The 15965-nt window shown below is 44.2% G+C and overlaps 1 protein-coding gene across 2 annotated transcripts in view; it reads left to right on the top strand.

The window, feature by feature from the left end:
* The first annotated feature begins 525 nt into the window (after positions 1-525).
* Positions 526-15965, top strand: part of LRGUK (leucine rich repeats and guanylate kinase domain containing) — a 67314-nt gene continuing 51874 nt past the window's right edge. For both annotated transcript variants that reach the window (XM_075855098.1, XM_075855099.1), the window contains exons 1-3: positions 526-828; positions 5279-5386; positions 8052-8133. In XM_075855098.1, coding sequence (XP_075711213.1) covers positions 646-828; positions 5279-5386; positions 8052-8133 — 373 coding nt within the window. In that variant the 5' untranslated portion in view covers positions 526-645. The remainder of the gene's footprint in view (positions 829-5278; positions 5387-8051; positions 8134-15965) is intronic.

The raw sequence follows: 15965 nt of genomic DNA on the forward strand, positions 1-15965 counted from the left end.
AAACTGTTTTGATACATTTCTCCCAGTGTTCTATATACATACTGAATACAAACCTTCAAGGGAAACACTTGTAGCTCAGGTATAAGGCCCTGTTCAGTGTTTTTTGGCGCGTTTTTTGACGCAGAAACCACAGCGATAACCGAGCCAAAAAACGGTCGAAAATGGAAGACAAAGGCGTTTTTTTCCCCGCGTGTGGTGAAAAAGACCGGAGCTGATTTTTCCAGTCAGAATTTTCTGCCTGCAAAAAACCTCCGTATGAACAGGGCCTTAGAATTTTGGGTGGGAAATTCATCCACAAACTATTTTAAATTGGAACATAAACTTTTGTACAGAAGTTCCTAACATCTTCTAATCTTTTCAGAGCTATTGATTTGTAGACGGAATGTGGCGTTATATGTTTGTACCTCACATAAAGCGGAGTACAGCGCCACATTCCGCCAACAAATCTCTACAACAAATCTCCACTAAGAAGACGAGGGTAAGAACTACAGTTCCCGGCATGCATTGCTCTGCAGTCACGCCAGGTTCTGGTCGCTTGGTAACTAGTGTGTACACAACATGGCGGCTGACAGTAGCGCAGCCCGTCTCCCAGCAGCACGGTGAAGTAAACGCTGCACCGGAGACGTTCGTCTGCGTGCAAGGAGCATGGCGGCGGCGGCGGTGCTTGGTTCTGGGTTCCAAGAAGAATTCTGTCATATAATACCCCGCGAAATGGAGGCTGAGCAACGGGAGCGAAGTGCAGGCACCTGGGGGACTCCCAGTCCTGACTACTGTGGGGACCCCAGGGAGTCTGACAGTGACAGCAGCGAGCAGGAGGACAAGATGGAGGTAAGACGTATTAGTGCTTCCCGGAGATGATCTATGCAGAATATTACCGGCGGTCTGCCAGCTGCAAACCTCAAGCCGTGGGGGAACTACAACTCCCAGCATGGAGGGCATGTTCTAGTTTCCCAGCAGCTGGAGAGTCACTGCTGTTCACTACAGGGCTCGTTCTCATTTCATGTCAGTGAATATATAAGTATTTTGACAGAATCCCAGTCATCCTAAGGAATGTTATTAGTCTGGCTTGTCACCGATTCTCATTACAAAGTGAATTTCTTTTATTGTCAGGCTGGGTTCACACACCCTATTTACGGACGTAATTTGGGCGTTTTAGCCTCGAATTACGGCCGAAAATGCGTCTCAAAAGCGTTGGCAAACATCTGCCCATTCATTTGATTGGGTCTTACGATGTTCTGTGCCGACGGTCATTTTTTTTCAAAAGGCGGCGCGTAAAAATGACGCCCGCGTCAAAGAAGTGCCTGTCACTTCTTGGGACGTAATTGGAGCTGTTTTCCATGGACGCAGCGAAAGACGCCTGCACATGCCTTTACGGCTGAAATTACGGTGCTGTTTTCTCCTGAAAACAGCTCCGTAATTTCAGCCGTAACGGACGTGTACGTGTGAACATACCCTCAGGGTTTGTTCTCACAGGCAGGAGACGCAGATTTTCTGCAACAAAAGATCTGTAGCGGAATCTAAAAAAACCTTGCTGGAAAATTAGTAACAAAAATGCGCAGAAAGTCGTGCGTTTTTGCTTCACATATTACTGCGGAAACACTGCCGTTTTTCCTGTATCGTTTTTATCTGCAGATTTAGTGAGATGCATTGATCATAAAAAACTCCATGTGCAACTGCGGTTTTCCAGCGTTTCCGCTACGGTATTGCTGTACAAACCGCAACACAACTCCACCTGCGATTTTTAGTGCAGAATTTCTGCTCCCCATTGAAGTCTTGGGCCCAACACGCTGCATCTCCACACAGAATACGCGACATAAATTGACATGTTGCGGATATGAAAGTTGCACCGCAGAATACTTTCCGCATGACTTTTCTGCTATTTCTTGTCGCAGTGTGGGCCTAAGTTTTGATAAATCTCATCCACTTTGCTACTATTGCAAATGCCACGGAACTTCCGCACAGAAATCAGTTTGCAACAAGGGCACGACACGTAGCTGATTTCCCGCAGTGTCCGCAGCATTTCCGTAGCAAAATATGCCTGTGTTACGCGTGGATTATGCTGCAGTTTTAACCCGTTAAAAGAAGGGGTTAAATCCATTCGTTGCGGATTCAATGCGAAGGGTGAAATCAATCGCACATCTGCAGCAACACATGCAGATTTTTTTTGTGGAGTTGCCACAGATTCTTTGCAAAATCTGCCGCTGATTTTATGCGCTGCGTCTGAACAACATACCTAGGGGTATCTGGGTTTATGCAAATAAAGCTTAAAGGAACAGTGTCATCACAAATTATTTTTTTTATATGTTAAAGATGTTAGTGCTTTATTAAAAACGTTTATATTTATTTGTGTGTTTGTGTTTTACTTTTTCTTATTTTTACACTTTTTCTTCCCTATGGGGGCTGCCATTTTTTGTTCCATTTCTGTATGTGTCGATTAACGACACATACAGACATGGAATACGGCAGCCACAGTCCCATAGGGACTGCGAACGGCTCCCGTCCCATTCACTTGTGTGTACGGCGTCTGTGTGGGAACTGCGCATGCGCCGCTCCCACACAGTCCAATTTGAAATTGGCGCCGTCCGGCGCCATTTTCCTGTGGACCGGAAGTCGCGGCCGGACAGTAATATTACTACTTCCGGTCGCGGCTTCCGGACTTGTGCACTTGGACCAGCGGCAGCAGACGGAGCGGACGGGCCGGAGGGAGCAGCGGCGACTGGAGCAGGTAAGTTATTTCTATGTATGTTCGTGTTTGTGTGTGTTTACTACTGTATGTAAACCTACTACACTGTGTGTTAGCTCAAAAAATGGCGACACACAGTGTAGGAGGTTACACCGTTCAAACCCCTCGTTTATCCCGGCACTAGCCAGGATAAAGGAGGGGGGGATGCTGAGAGCTCACTAGAGCGAGGGCTTTTTACCCAATTTTGCAATGCTGCAATTTTGGGAATAGCTCCATCTAGTGACCAGAAATGGGTAATACTATAAATTAGAATTAATTTATAATATTTCCTGACTCGTGAAAAAAATAAAAAAAATTTGAACAATGTTTAATCACCCACACACTAAATGTTTAATTTAAAAAAAAACAACATGTTTTTCTGGCAACACATTCCCTTTAATCACTGTATAATGAACAGTTATGTGACGTATTAATATACTCTGTGTTTCAATTCCGCACCATTTTCAAGATCTCTGCTTGCACTTAGTGAATCAGACATTGTTTTTTACTTACAGAGGCTGAAAACTGATTCCAGCCTTAGTCCCTGTTCACACAGAGTATTTAGCAGGCAGAAAAAATGTGCCTCAAAATGCCTTCAGGAATATTGAGTGAGATTTTCACCTGCCTGCACTTTCTTGTGGCATTTTTTGCCCACGGCCATTGAGCGCTGCTGGCAAAAAAACAGTGAAAAATGCTTTTTCTGCCTCTCAGTGATTTCAATGGGAGGTAAGAGGCAGAACTGCGACAAGAAAGCACATACCGCTTTTTTTACTGTCAGTGCCGCTCGGGAAAAAAAAATGCCTCTGCCTCCCATTGAAATCAATGGGAGGTGGTTTCGGCCCTTTTTTGACGCTGATTTCATTGCGGCTTCCATGTCAAAAACAGCACCAATAAATTATGTGTAAATTGGACCTTATACGTCTGACAGCTGAGAGTTTTCTGTAAGGGTTTGTTCACACTGGGCAAAACTGCACCTGACAAAAAAAAACAAAGATTCATACTTACGTAGCCATGGCCACTGTCCTGCAGCCCGGCCTCCTCGGATGACGTTTCATCCCATGTAACCACTGCAGCCTATGATTGGCTCCAGCGGTCACATAGGATGAAACGTCATCCGAGGAGGCCGGCCTGAATGAAGAAACGCAGAATTCACGGTGAGTATAAGATTTTTTTTTTTCTGAGTTGCATTTTCTGCACAAAAAAATGCAACATCTGCCATTTGTTGCAGGTTTTACCTCCCCATTGAATTCAATGGGGAAGACCCGTAACAAATAAGCAGCGTTTATGTAAATACAATTGACATGCCGCAGAATATCTGGAGCGTTTACACTACATGTGAACTGACCCTATTTGTATCCATTTTAGGAAATTCTCTGTAAAATAAAAAGTCTCAACTTTACCTACAATATATGGCCAGAAGTATGTGGAAACCTGACCATCACACAGCTGCGCTGCCTCCCTTCCCCTTTCCTGCCTGCCTTCCCCTCTGCAGCTGCCTTTCTGCCCGGGCACACCTTCTCTTCTCAGTGGAGTAACTACCATTATAGCAGCCATAGCTGCTGCAAGTGGCGCCAGTGGGCATGAGGACGCCTGTGCCGCTCGACAGGATGGGCTTTCCCATGCCCGGTGGCAGCGATAGCAGCCACTATGTCTGCTAAAGTGGTAGTAACGCTACATTCCTTAGGACGCAGATACTATTGAATCCTATGACAGAGCAGGGAGATGTCTCCCTGCTCTGTCATAGGCTACAGGCTATTCGGCCTGCAGCCCATCAGGGACAGGATCCCTGCGCAGGCTGGCATAATAACGCCACTGGATCACGCTGGCCTACGCAAGGATCCTGTCTGAGTTGTAGAGCAGCTCCGTTCATCGCGGAACGGGGCCTAGGTAAGTACAATTTTTTTGGGTTTTATTTGTTTCGGGGGCATTGTCTATAAGGGGGAGGTGGGGGGCTGTATGACACTATCTACAAAGAGGAGGTGGGGGAGCTGTGTGGGACTGCTTACAAGGGGGAGGTGGGGGACTGGCAGAATCTACAGGGGGGAGGTGGGGGCTGTATGGCAGAATCTACAGGGGGGCACTATCTACAAGGGGAGGGCTGTGTGTGACACCCAGGGGAGGGGAGGAAGGACATTATACTGTGCGGGGGGGGGGGGGGGCATTATACTGTGTACATGCCATATGCTAAACTTATTGTTTTTAGATGCCTCACTTGACCGTTTTGAAAAGTGTCTAGAAAAGTGGGCATGGCTAAGAGAAGCCGTAAAATGGGCTATGTTTTATTAATGGCATACGGCGTTTTTTTTTTTGTTTTTTTTTTTACAAAATATTGATGTAGAGTATACCAGCCAAGGGATGGCGTAAGGAAGGAAAAAGTCTAACACATGTAGGAGGATGCGCCAAATGTTTTATGCTGCGTCCCTCGCTGTAATAAATGTTGCACAGTTTCTGCTTGTCTGCTCTAGTTTATTCTGTCTACCGTCAGGACAGTATTAACAAATCTCCCCCAAAGGGTCTAATCCTCCTTAAATGTGATTTCTCTCGTTTTGTGTTAAGGAACAATTTGATGGTGTGCTGAAAGAGGAAATGGTTTCTGAAGGACTCTCTATGTTCGGTCGTTCAGCCCCTGGAAGTGAACAGGTTTATCTGCATTTGGTCCTGTCAGTAAGTATCAGCAGTGTCAATACCTGTCATGGGATATGCAATAAATGTCTCATTGAGAGAACGTGGCTCTCTCGACCTCTGTTCTGCCAAGGTGATGCAACTGCATTCAGGAGGAGAGTGAATGGAAAAATTGCCATTCGTGCTTTTGTGGAACGGAGATGAAGGGAGTCCTCTTCTCTTAACAGGCGGGGAACTCAAAGGTGGGACACTCACCTATCAGGCAGTCATGGCATATCCTGTGGATCCACATGTGACTTACAAGCCACGTGTTGTGGATCACTAGACATTCTCTCACTAGAAAACTAAAGGTCCTTTTACACTGGGCAATTATCGGGCAGACAAGCGTTCAAGGCCGATAATTGCCCTGTGTAAACAGGGCAGCGATCAGTAGATGAACGAGCAAACGCTCGATAATCAGCTGAGCGTATCATTTAAAAAAAGTAAACTATCATTGTCGGCAGCACATCTCTCTGTGTAAACAGGGAGACGCACTACTGACATGATGATAATGGATGGGGATGAGCGATCGGAGTAACGAACGATCGTCCCCATTCATAGCTCTGTGTGACAGGAGCAAACGAGCGCCGCTCAATGAGACAGCTCGTTGCATCGGCCAAAATTGGTCGGTGTGATAGGGCCTTTACACATTGTCATAGTAATGTTGCACGTGAAATAGATTTAAATAAATCTCTCCAAAAATAGAAGGAATTTTTAGATAACTCCATGTGAGATAGAAAAGTGTAGAACTTTTTGTGGCTCTTGTAATCCAGTGAAGCATATAGCTAACTTCTTATATGATGCTAGTCCATTGCATAAAATACGGGTCAAGGTTCAGACCCCGGCATTCCCTCAAACAGGGGATTTGGGCAAGAATACTTGCTTTTCTAGATGAAGGCTTGGATTGCGGCAATGTATCCTGCCGACTTCCCAGCTCCGGAGTTAATTTCAGCTCTTATTTTTGTATCCACTGTTCTTTTCCATACATTACAAATTCCATCCGTTTCAGTAATGAAGTGTCGCCCAGCTCTTGAAGAGTGTATGTTTTTCCTCCATACACACACTAAAGATACATTTTTTTTATTTTTTTATTAAATGTACATTGGAAAGTCAATAAGGAATAAAAATATCAAATAATGCTCAAGGGTACAAATATTGATGCTTTAAAAAACTGTTTAAATCTGCTGCTGGGGTCTCAATGCAGTTAAATGTAGAAAGAAAAAAAAGTCATAATATCAAATCAGTTGTCAAAAGATATGGATTGTTTAATGCAAGTAGAATGTGGATCTCGCCACAGCATATTGCAAGCTAGTGTCCTCTGGTGACATAATCTGTGTTCAGTAGAAAAATACATGAGGGATCATGGGACCTAATAAGCTCCTGCTGTGATAGTTATACTAGAAATAGAGGAGAATCTTTTATCCTTAATGTGCTTTCAAGACCTCCGATATCTCCACTAGGAGTTGTTTCTTCACGCTTGAGGCCTGGTGAGGAATTCTAATATCCTGCACAAATCCCTCAACTAAATAAAACATATCTTTAAATTCTTAAAAATACATTGTGTTTATTTCATTACAAAAATAGGAAGATGTTTTCTTAAAGCTATAGATCAAGAAAATTGTTAAGACAACAAAGAAAGTCTCCTGCAGATGTAAAAATGAGGTTTAAAGAGTGTTCCTGTAGATTCACACAAGGTGTACACTGCTACATGTATTTCTTAAAAATCAAAATGTACCCACTGATACTAGATCATGTCTTACCTTCCACAGACTAGAGTAAATGTGCTCTGTTTAGTGATTGGGATGAAGGTTTCTGTCGCTATGATTGACTACCGGCATAAGGCAGGGAAGACCCTGTGGGTGACTGGGTGACAGAAAAAGCAGCCTCATGAGAGTGAGAAGTGAAGGCAGGAGAAGTCTGTATACAGTAACTACACAAAGGGTTACTACACAAGGGGTTTCAGGAGCAAAGTCAGGTTGCCATTTTTTGGCTCGGGGTGAACTTAAATTGTAGTTTTATCAATGGGTTCTGATTCTTGTAGAATTATATTTATCCTCTTAATATTTTTTATAAAGAAGATTTGTATGCTGTATATTGTGAGTTTGATATTAGTTTCCCTGCAACAAAAGTGTCCAATCACTGATGACCGTGTCAGACTACGTAGGGACTCATCCTATTGACAAGGGGAATGGTACATTTACATGTCCAGGAGGGATAACAACGGAACGGATGCAGAGCTTTAAGAAAAGGTGCTCAATAAGTGTTATTTACTAAAACAGACATGTCCGGAGGGGTGACCGGTCCTCACCAGCAAACAGCTGTTTAAAAGTGGACAAACCCTTTAACAGTCTAAAATCGATTAGTCAGCAGACTCCTAGAGCACACCGATTTTCTTCCATATGACCGTACTCGCTATGCACAGAATATGTATGCTGACAGTCTATTCTCTAACCTAAATTATTCTGTTGTTATTATTATTCAGCACAATAAAAATACCTATTTTTTATTAGCAGGAAGAGTGATTTATTGTAGCATGGAAAATATAACTCCGTTCATGCCAACATGAGGGCACATACAGAGCATGTATTTGTTTTACATACATTGTTTTTTTTACCATGTCATAGTAAAAACATTTTCTTTTTATAGCGTTCTATCCTTATTTTTGCAGGCTCGTAAATTAGATGATATCCAGATTCTCTGTAGTTACATTCACCTACAGAAGTTGGATCTGTCCTGCAATGAAATCACTGGTATGTATCTAGAGGCACTCTAGGGGGCAGAAACTGAGCCACACACAGGGAGGCAGTATACTGAATATGAAGTGCCCAATAGTAACAATAGGGAGTGGTATATGTGGAAAGATTTTCTAACCCACTGATTGACACTAGATGGATCCACTGGATACAAGCTATGGCGTTTTTCACGCCTAAGGCCCCATGCACATGAACGTGCTTTTGCGGCCGCAATTCCCCCGAAAATCCCCCATTCATTTCTATGGGCCCATGCACACGACCGTCGTTTCCACGGTCTGTGCATGGCCCAGGAGCTTGGACCGCAAAAAGAACAGATATGTCTTACTACGGCCGTGTTTTGCGATCCTGGCTCATAGAAAATAATGGACGCGGCCATGTGCACGGCCCATGTGCACGGCCCATGATTTGCGGGTGGCTCGCCGGTGACACTCCGCGGCCGGCCGACCGACCGACCCAAAAATCACAGCCGTGCACATGGCTACGGTCGTGTGCATGAGGCCTAAAACCTGTAAAGGGGTCTATCCTGAAGTCCTGTGTGCAATAAACTTTAAATACATTTAACACGTGCAAAAGTCACACAAGTCCCTTATAATTGTTCTCGTAGAGGGTACAATTTTAAGGGTAAGCATGCTATACTTTTGCATTGATGCATGATCTATAAATAAGTCCCTCTTATTGTCAGATGGACAATATATTATATTAGGGACCACTTTTTATTGTGTTTCATTGTGGCTGCAGCTGAAATTTTACTGAGCGCTACATGTATCAAGGTTGTTCAGCACTGAAATAATCATATTTAACAGTGAATTATTACATCTGCCAGGAAGAATCATTTTGTATGTACTGTTTCACTGTGATTACCTTGTGCTATACCGTCAGTGAGTCTCATAAATACTAGTACAATAAAAAACCGTGATTTTGTGTATAGTGATCGCTTGGATTACAGCTGTAATTGTACAGTTGGTGACTTTGTTTCTATGAGGGTCTCCTCCACGTTTCCTTTGTACCAGTTAGGCTTCGTTCACATATGCGTCAGGGCTCCGTTCAGGGGTTCCATCGGAGCTTTCCGTTAGGGGAACCCATGAACGAAACCCTGACTCAAATAAACGGAAACCATAGGTTTACCCTTTCACCTATGACCGCACCCCTGGAGAGACAACCCATTCACTGGAAGGGAAGCCTGAGGATATAAAAAAGGACACACCTCTCCACACACCCAGTCAGGTTTCCTGTCCTCCGTATGGCATTTTCCGGTTAGGAAAAAAGCACTTCTCCCTGGGTTGCAGACCCCCTAGCAGGTTCTTACCTTTTTCCACCAAGGGGTGCTCTGGAGGGAGCAACCTTAAGCCTTGGGACGGTTACTCCCTTCTCTCCCGGTACATCGCTTGCCTCCCTGGAGGTGGTTTTAGGTCCCACGTGGTGGGACCTTCCTCTTGTGGGAGAGCGGTTCTCCCAGCGTCATTCTTTGTTCCCTGGTGGAGCCGGTATACATGCCCATCGTTGGCGACTTCCGGCGCACTCTGTGCAAAACATCCAGTCACGGCGACGCGTCGCTTCCGGCGGGGTGACGCGTCCTACACTCCAGGAAGCGTTGGTTCCGGCGACCCCAACGTGGGCTCAAGGCGTCTGGAGCAGAGTACCTCCCCAGCCAATCCAAGGCCTATTTAGGCCTGAACGATATGGAGCCTCGGGCTCCAGCATCTCCTCCCATAATGGAAACACCAGGAGAAGCAGCAGGACACGCTGACCGCTCGGATGCCACAAGATCCTCCTGTCCGTTACTTGAGGAGAAGGCAGGACTTTATATAGGGTAGGACAAAAAAAACCTCTCTTTGCTAATACTGTCCTCTTCTCTTGTACATATGTTTAGGCCAGAGAAGGTCCTAGAAAGAAACTGGATAAGACACGTAACAAGGAATGCGCAGTTTGTAATAAAAAAAAAAACAACTAACAGCCTCCTATAATAAAAGACTTTGCCAGAATTGTTTAGATAAGATCATCACTGAAGAATCTACAAATCTGGTTTCAAGTATTAAAGAGATTGTGAGGGCAGAAGTTAGGAACTCCCTAAGGAAAAAGAAGGATCTACCGTCCACCTCTTTCAGTCGGGTAGATTTATCAGATTCCTCTGCTGAAGAGTATTTTCAGCTAGATGTAGAAGGAGAGCTGAGCTCTTCACTTAATTCCTCAGACAAGGACGGGGGGGGGGGGGGGGATTTGTTCTCAGCAGAGGACGTAGACCAGCTTCTTAAAACAGTAAGAGCAACTATGAATATTGATGACCCCAAAGAACCTCGTTCCGTCCCGGACATAATGTTCGAAGGCTTCGGACCTAGAAAACAGAGAACCTTTCCCATTCGTAAGACCGTATTGAGCCTCATTAAGAAGGAATGGATAAATCCAGATAGGAAAGTTGGTATTCCCAAATTTCTTAAAAGGAAATATCCCTTCGAAGAAGAGGTCTGCAAGGACTTGGATAATACCCCTAGTCTTGACGCCCCAGTGGCAAAAATATCAAGGAAGAATGCTCTTCCATTTGAGGATCTAGGCTCTTTATCCGAACCAATGGATAGAAAAGCTGATTACTACCTCAAGAGAACCTGGGAAGCTTCTACGGGGGCTTTTAAGCCAGGCATTGCAGACAGTTGTGTGGCTAGGTCTCTAAAAATATGGCTATCACAATTAGAGCTTCACATTAGACACGAAACTTCAAGAGGTCAGATCCTCTCCTGCCTTCCATTGCTATCTAAGGCAGCAGATTTTTTGGCCGACACCTCAGTAGATTCTGTGCGCTAGAAGGGCTACCTAGCTAAAAACCTGGAAGGGGACACTGGATCAAAAGGGAAGCTATGGTGCAATTCCCTGCTTTGGAGATTATTTGTTTGGGCCCCCGCTAGATGACCTATTAGAAAGAGCGTCTGATAGAAAAAAGAGGTTCCCTACACAAGGAAAACAAATGGATTCCTTTAGTCCCAAAAGGTTTAATAAAAGACCTAATTCTAGGGGACAGGAGTTTAAAAACCCAAAGTTTCCTAGGAAGATCAAGGGCTTCCTTTTCAGGCCTCAAAACGATCCCAAAAACAGAGACCCCCAACAATGATGCCAGAAGATCCATGGTGGGGGGGTTGTCTATCCCTGTTTTTCAAAAATTGGGAAAAAATGTCAACAAATCGGTGGATCCTAGGAATTATAAAAAACAGGGTATGTTCTAGAATTCAAATCTCTTCTCCAGGACAGATTCTATCCCACAAAGACCCTAAAAAAAATTAAGAAAAACAGAAAGCATTAGAGTCGGAAATGATGATGTCCCTTTATAAAATAAAATTCTAATTCAAGTCCCAAGTGTAGAAACAGGCCAAGGCTTTTATTTCCCTCTTTTTCTGATGAAGAAGCCAGAAGGGAAATACAGGGTCATAATAAATCTAAAACAACTGAATTCTTATTTGACCTTCAAAAATTTTTGCATGGAGACCATTGCATCAACCATAAATCTCCTCTCCAAAGACTGTGTGATGGCATCACTAGATCTGGAGGATGCATGTTATCCTGTACCAATATGCAGTCCTCACCAGAAATATCTAAGGGTAGCAGTGGCCCTCAACAGTACTTTGTTTCACTTACAATACAGAGTCCTCCCCTTTTGGCATTTCAGAAGCGGAAATTACATCATACATCGAGACGAGGGACATCCTCCTGATTCCCTACCTGGACAATTTCCTAATCGTGGCAGAAACAACTCAGACCCTGATTCAACAGATAGAAATAATTTGTTCTATCCTAACGAACTTAGGATGGAACATAAATCTGAAAAAAAACAAGTTTTGATTCCCTAAAACAGATGTCTTTCTAGGGATTCTTCTAGACTCCTCCAGGCAGATGTCTTTCCTTCCAGAAGGTAAGATCAATCCCCTGATAGACATAGTCTCAGAGCTCTATATAACCCATTTGAAATCTTTCAGGAAAGCTATGTCAGTTCTGGGAATCATGATTTCATGTATTCCAGCAGTATCATGGGCTCAGTTCAGATCCAGGGCTCTACAATGGGACATTCTAGATCAGTGGGACAAGAGCAATCTCTCCCTAGATCAATCCCTCTACATTTCATCCACAGCCAGACTGTCTCTCAGATGGTGGTTGAACAGGGAGAACCTCAAGAGGGGCATTCCATGGATAACAATCCCTACTCTCAATATAACTACGGATGCGAGTCCTTTGGGTTGGGGAGCTCATTACGACTCCTCTTTTCTCCAGGGTCAGTAGGACCACCAGGCCGCACAGAGGTCCTCCAACTTCAGGGAACTGGAAGCAGTTTTTCAGTCTATGAAAAACTCTATACCAGCAATTTCAGGTCAGATTTTAAAAATATATTCAGACAACACGACGACAGTAGCCTATATAAATTATCAGGGGGTGGGGGGGGCAAGATCGTTTCCACTGATGGATTTATCTTCCCAGATATTTTTTCTGGCAGAGCGCCACTTATTGACCATCTCAGCTGTCCACCTGAAGGGAGTGGACAACCAGGTGGCAGACTTCATATGCCGAAAACGGTTACACCAGTCAGAATAGACTCTGAATGCAGAGATATTTCAGAAGATTGTTTACAAATGGGTTGGGTCCCTCAATAGACCTATTTGCATCCAGAAAAAACAGGAAGGTCAGGAGATTCTTCTCCCTGGATCCCGCAGACTACCCAACAGCAATTGATGCATTTTCGCAGTGTTTGAGTCAAGAGAGGGGTTATGCCCCCCCCCCTATGTCTTCTCCCAAGGGTGATCAAAAAAAATCAGGGAAGACAAGGCTTTAGTAATTCTAATAGCCCCCTTCTGGTCAAAAAGTTCACATGGTTAAAGAGAATGTCCTCAGACCAAACTTGGATTCTCCCGACCATACCAGATGTCCTATACCAGGGCCCAATAATGCACCCTGAAATTCAAAAGCTTCATCTGACAATCTGGAGACTGAAAGGGTAATCATTTAGACGAGAGGGTTCTTAGAGTCTGGTTACCTCAGAAATATATCTAAAAGCCTGGAAAGCATTTACAAATTTTGCAGGTGTAGACATAAATCCTCTAACCAAACCAGATATCCCTTTTGATATTAGATTTTCTCCAAGCAGGATTAAATAAAAACCTCAGATATCCGCATTAAGTTCCTTTTTTATTTTATTTCAAATTCATGGAAAACACCTGGGTTAGCAGCCTCTTCTAGTATTAAACCCCAGATTAGATCCTCAGTTCCTCCTTGGGACTTAAATATCGTTCTCCAGGCTATGACAAACTCACCGTTCGAACCACTAGACTCTATAACCCTAAAGATGCTGACATTCAAAATGACGTTCTTGTTAGCCATTACGTCGTCCCGTAGGGTAAGTGAGATACAGGCCCTTTCTGCCTTTCCCCCATATTCCCTACTATTAGATGATTGGCATCTTGAAGACCTTACTGGGATTTCTTCCTAAGGTGGTCTGTCCTTTTCATCTATACCAAGAGGTTATTCTCCCCTCCTTTTGTGATTCCTCTAAAAATCTGAGGATGCAGCAATTTAACTGCCTGGACGTAACATGTCTAGTCCAGTACCTAAAAATCACTAAAGATTTAAGAACCTCAGAAAACTTGTTTATTCAGTTCCAAGGTCCTAACAAGGGTTCGGCAGCCAGTAGATCCACTATAGCTAGATGGATTAAACAGGCCATACATTTAGCCTATGTAAATCAATCTCCAGCCTCCAGAGTTCTTCGGAGCTCACTCCACCAGGACTGTGTCCACTTCTTGGGCTGAGAGAGGAGAGGCATCCCTAAATCAGATATGCATGGTTGCTAGATGGAGCTCTCCTCACACCTTCCTCAAACATTACCGATTACAACTGCATACAGCCTCTGACTTGGCCTTTGGTATAAAGGTACTACAAGCTGTGGTCCCACCCTAAATATTGACTTCTATTTTACATCTCCAGGGGAGTTGTCATAGGTGAAAGGATAAAAGATTGATTACTTACCGGTAATTGGATTTTCATGAACCTATGACAGCACCTCTCTGTTACCCTCCCTATTATTGTAGTATATAGTCCTTATAACTATAAACTGTTAACATAAATATAAGTGATTCCTTGGAAATACTGTATATATAAAGGCGTGAGGTAATTCCACATGGGTTGCACAAAAAAACAAATTCTCATCCGGAGTTCTTCCTAAGGCCTCATGCACACGAACGTAAAAACGCCCATAATTACAAGTCCATAGACTTCTATTGGCCACGGGTACCTTCCCGTATGCTTACGTAATTACGGCACTGGCAGGCCCATAGAAGTCTATGGGGCTCCTGTAATTATGGGTGGCTACGTGTGTGCACCTGTAATTACGGGAACGTTGCTAGGCGACGTCAGGGGATAGTCACTGTCCAGGGTGCTGAAAGAGTTAACTGATCGGCAGTAACTCTTTCAGCACCCGGGACAGTGACTACCGCTGGAGTTAATAGTATTAAAAGTTAAAGAGGCTCTGTCACCAGATTTTCAAACCCCTATCTCGTATTGCAGCAGATCGGCGCTGCAATGTAGATTACAGTAAGGTTTTTTTTTTTTCAAAAACGAGCATTTTTGGCCAAGTTATGACCATTTTTATATTTATGCAAATGAGCCTTTCTTAAGTACAACTGGGCGTTTTTAAAGTTATGTCCAAGTGGGCGTGTATTGTGTGTGTACATCTGGGCGTTTTTACTTGTTTTACTAGCTGGGCGTTGTGAATAGAAGTGTATGATGCTGACGAATCAGCATCATCCACTTCTCTTCGTTAACACCCAGCTTCTGGCAGTGCACAGACACACAGCGTGTTCTCGAGAGATCACGCTGTGACGTCACTTCCTGCCCCAGGTCCTGCATCGTGTCGGACTAGTGAGGACACATCGGCACCAGGCGACAGAGGCTACATCGACTTACCTGCAAACGCCGATGCTGCTGCAGAATCAACTGTAGCCTCTGTCGCCTGGTGCCGATGTGTCCTCGCTCGTCCGACACGATGCTGGACCTGGGGCAGGAAGTGACGTCACAGCGTGATCTCTCGAGAACACGCTGTGTGTCTGTGCACTGCCAGAAGCTGGGTGTTAACGAAGAGAAGTGGATGATGCTGATTCGTCAGCATCATACACTTCTATTCACAACGCCCAGCTAGTAAAACAAGTAAAAACGCCAAGATGTACACACACAATACACACCCACTTGGACATAACTTTAAACACGCCGAGTTGTACTTAAGAAAGGCTCATTTGCCTAAATATAAAAATGGTCATAACTTGGCCAAAAATGCTCGTTTTTGAAAAAAAAAAAACCTTACTGTAATCTACATTGCAGCGCCGATCTGCTGCAATACGAGATAGGGGTTTGAAAATCTGGTGACAGAGCCTCTTTAACTTACCTGCTTCTTCCTCCATTCCGGCCTCCCGGGATGACGTTTCATCCCATGTGACCGCTACAGACCAATCACAGGCTGCAGCGGTCACATGGACTTCTGCGTCATCCAGGGAGGTCGGACTGGATGTCAAAAGAGGGACGCGTCACCAAGACAACGGTACGTATGAACTTCTTTTACTTTCAATCACTGCGGAAACTCTGCCAGAAAAGGCTGACCCTTCTCTCTTTCCAGCACTGATAGAAAGAAGGGGCTGCTGATTAGTTCAGAGAAAACGGGTCCGTAAATACGGGTGGAATACTGGTGACACCGAATCCGTATTTACGGGCACGGGTCCGTAAAGACTGGTGGAATACGGGTTCAGTACGTGTGACAAAGGACCCGTATTTACGCCAGTATTTACGGGAGGAAAAAATACGTTCGTGTG

This window comes from Rhinoderma darwinii, chromosome 3 (assembly GCF_050947455.1).
Source record: "Rhinoderma darwinii isolate aRhiDar2 chromosome 3, aRhiDar2.hap1, whole genome shotgun sequence".
In the NCBI taxonomy this organism is placed as follows: Eukaryota; Metazoa; Chordata; class Amphibia; order Anura; family Rhinodermatidae; genus Rhinoderma; species Rhinoderma darwinii.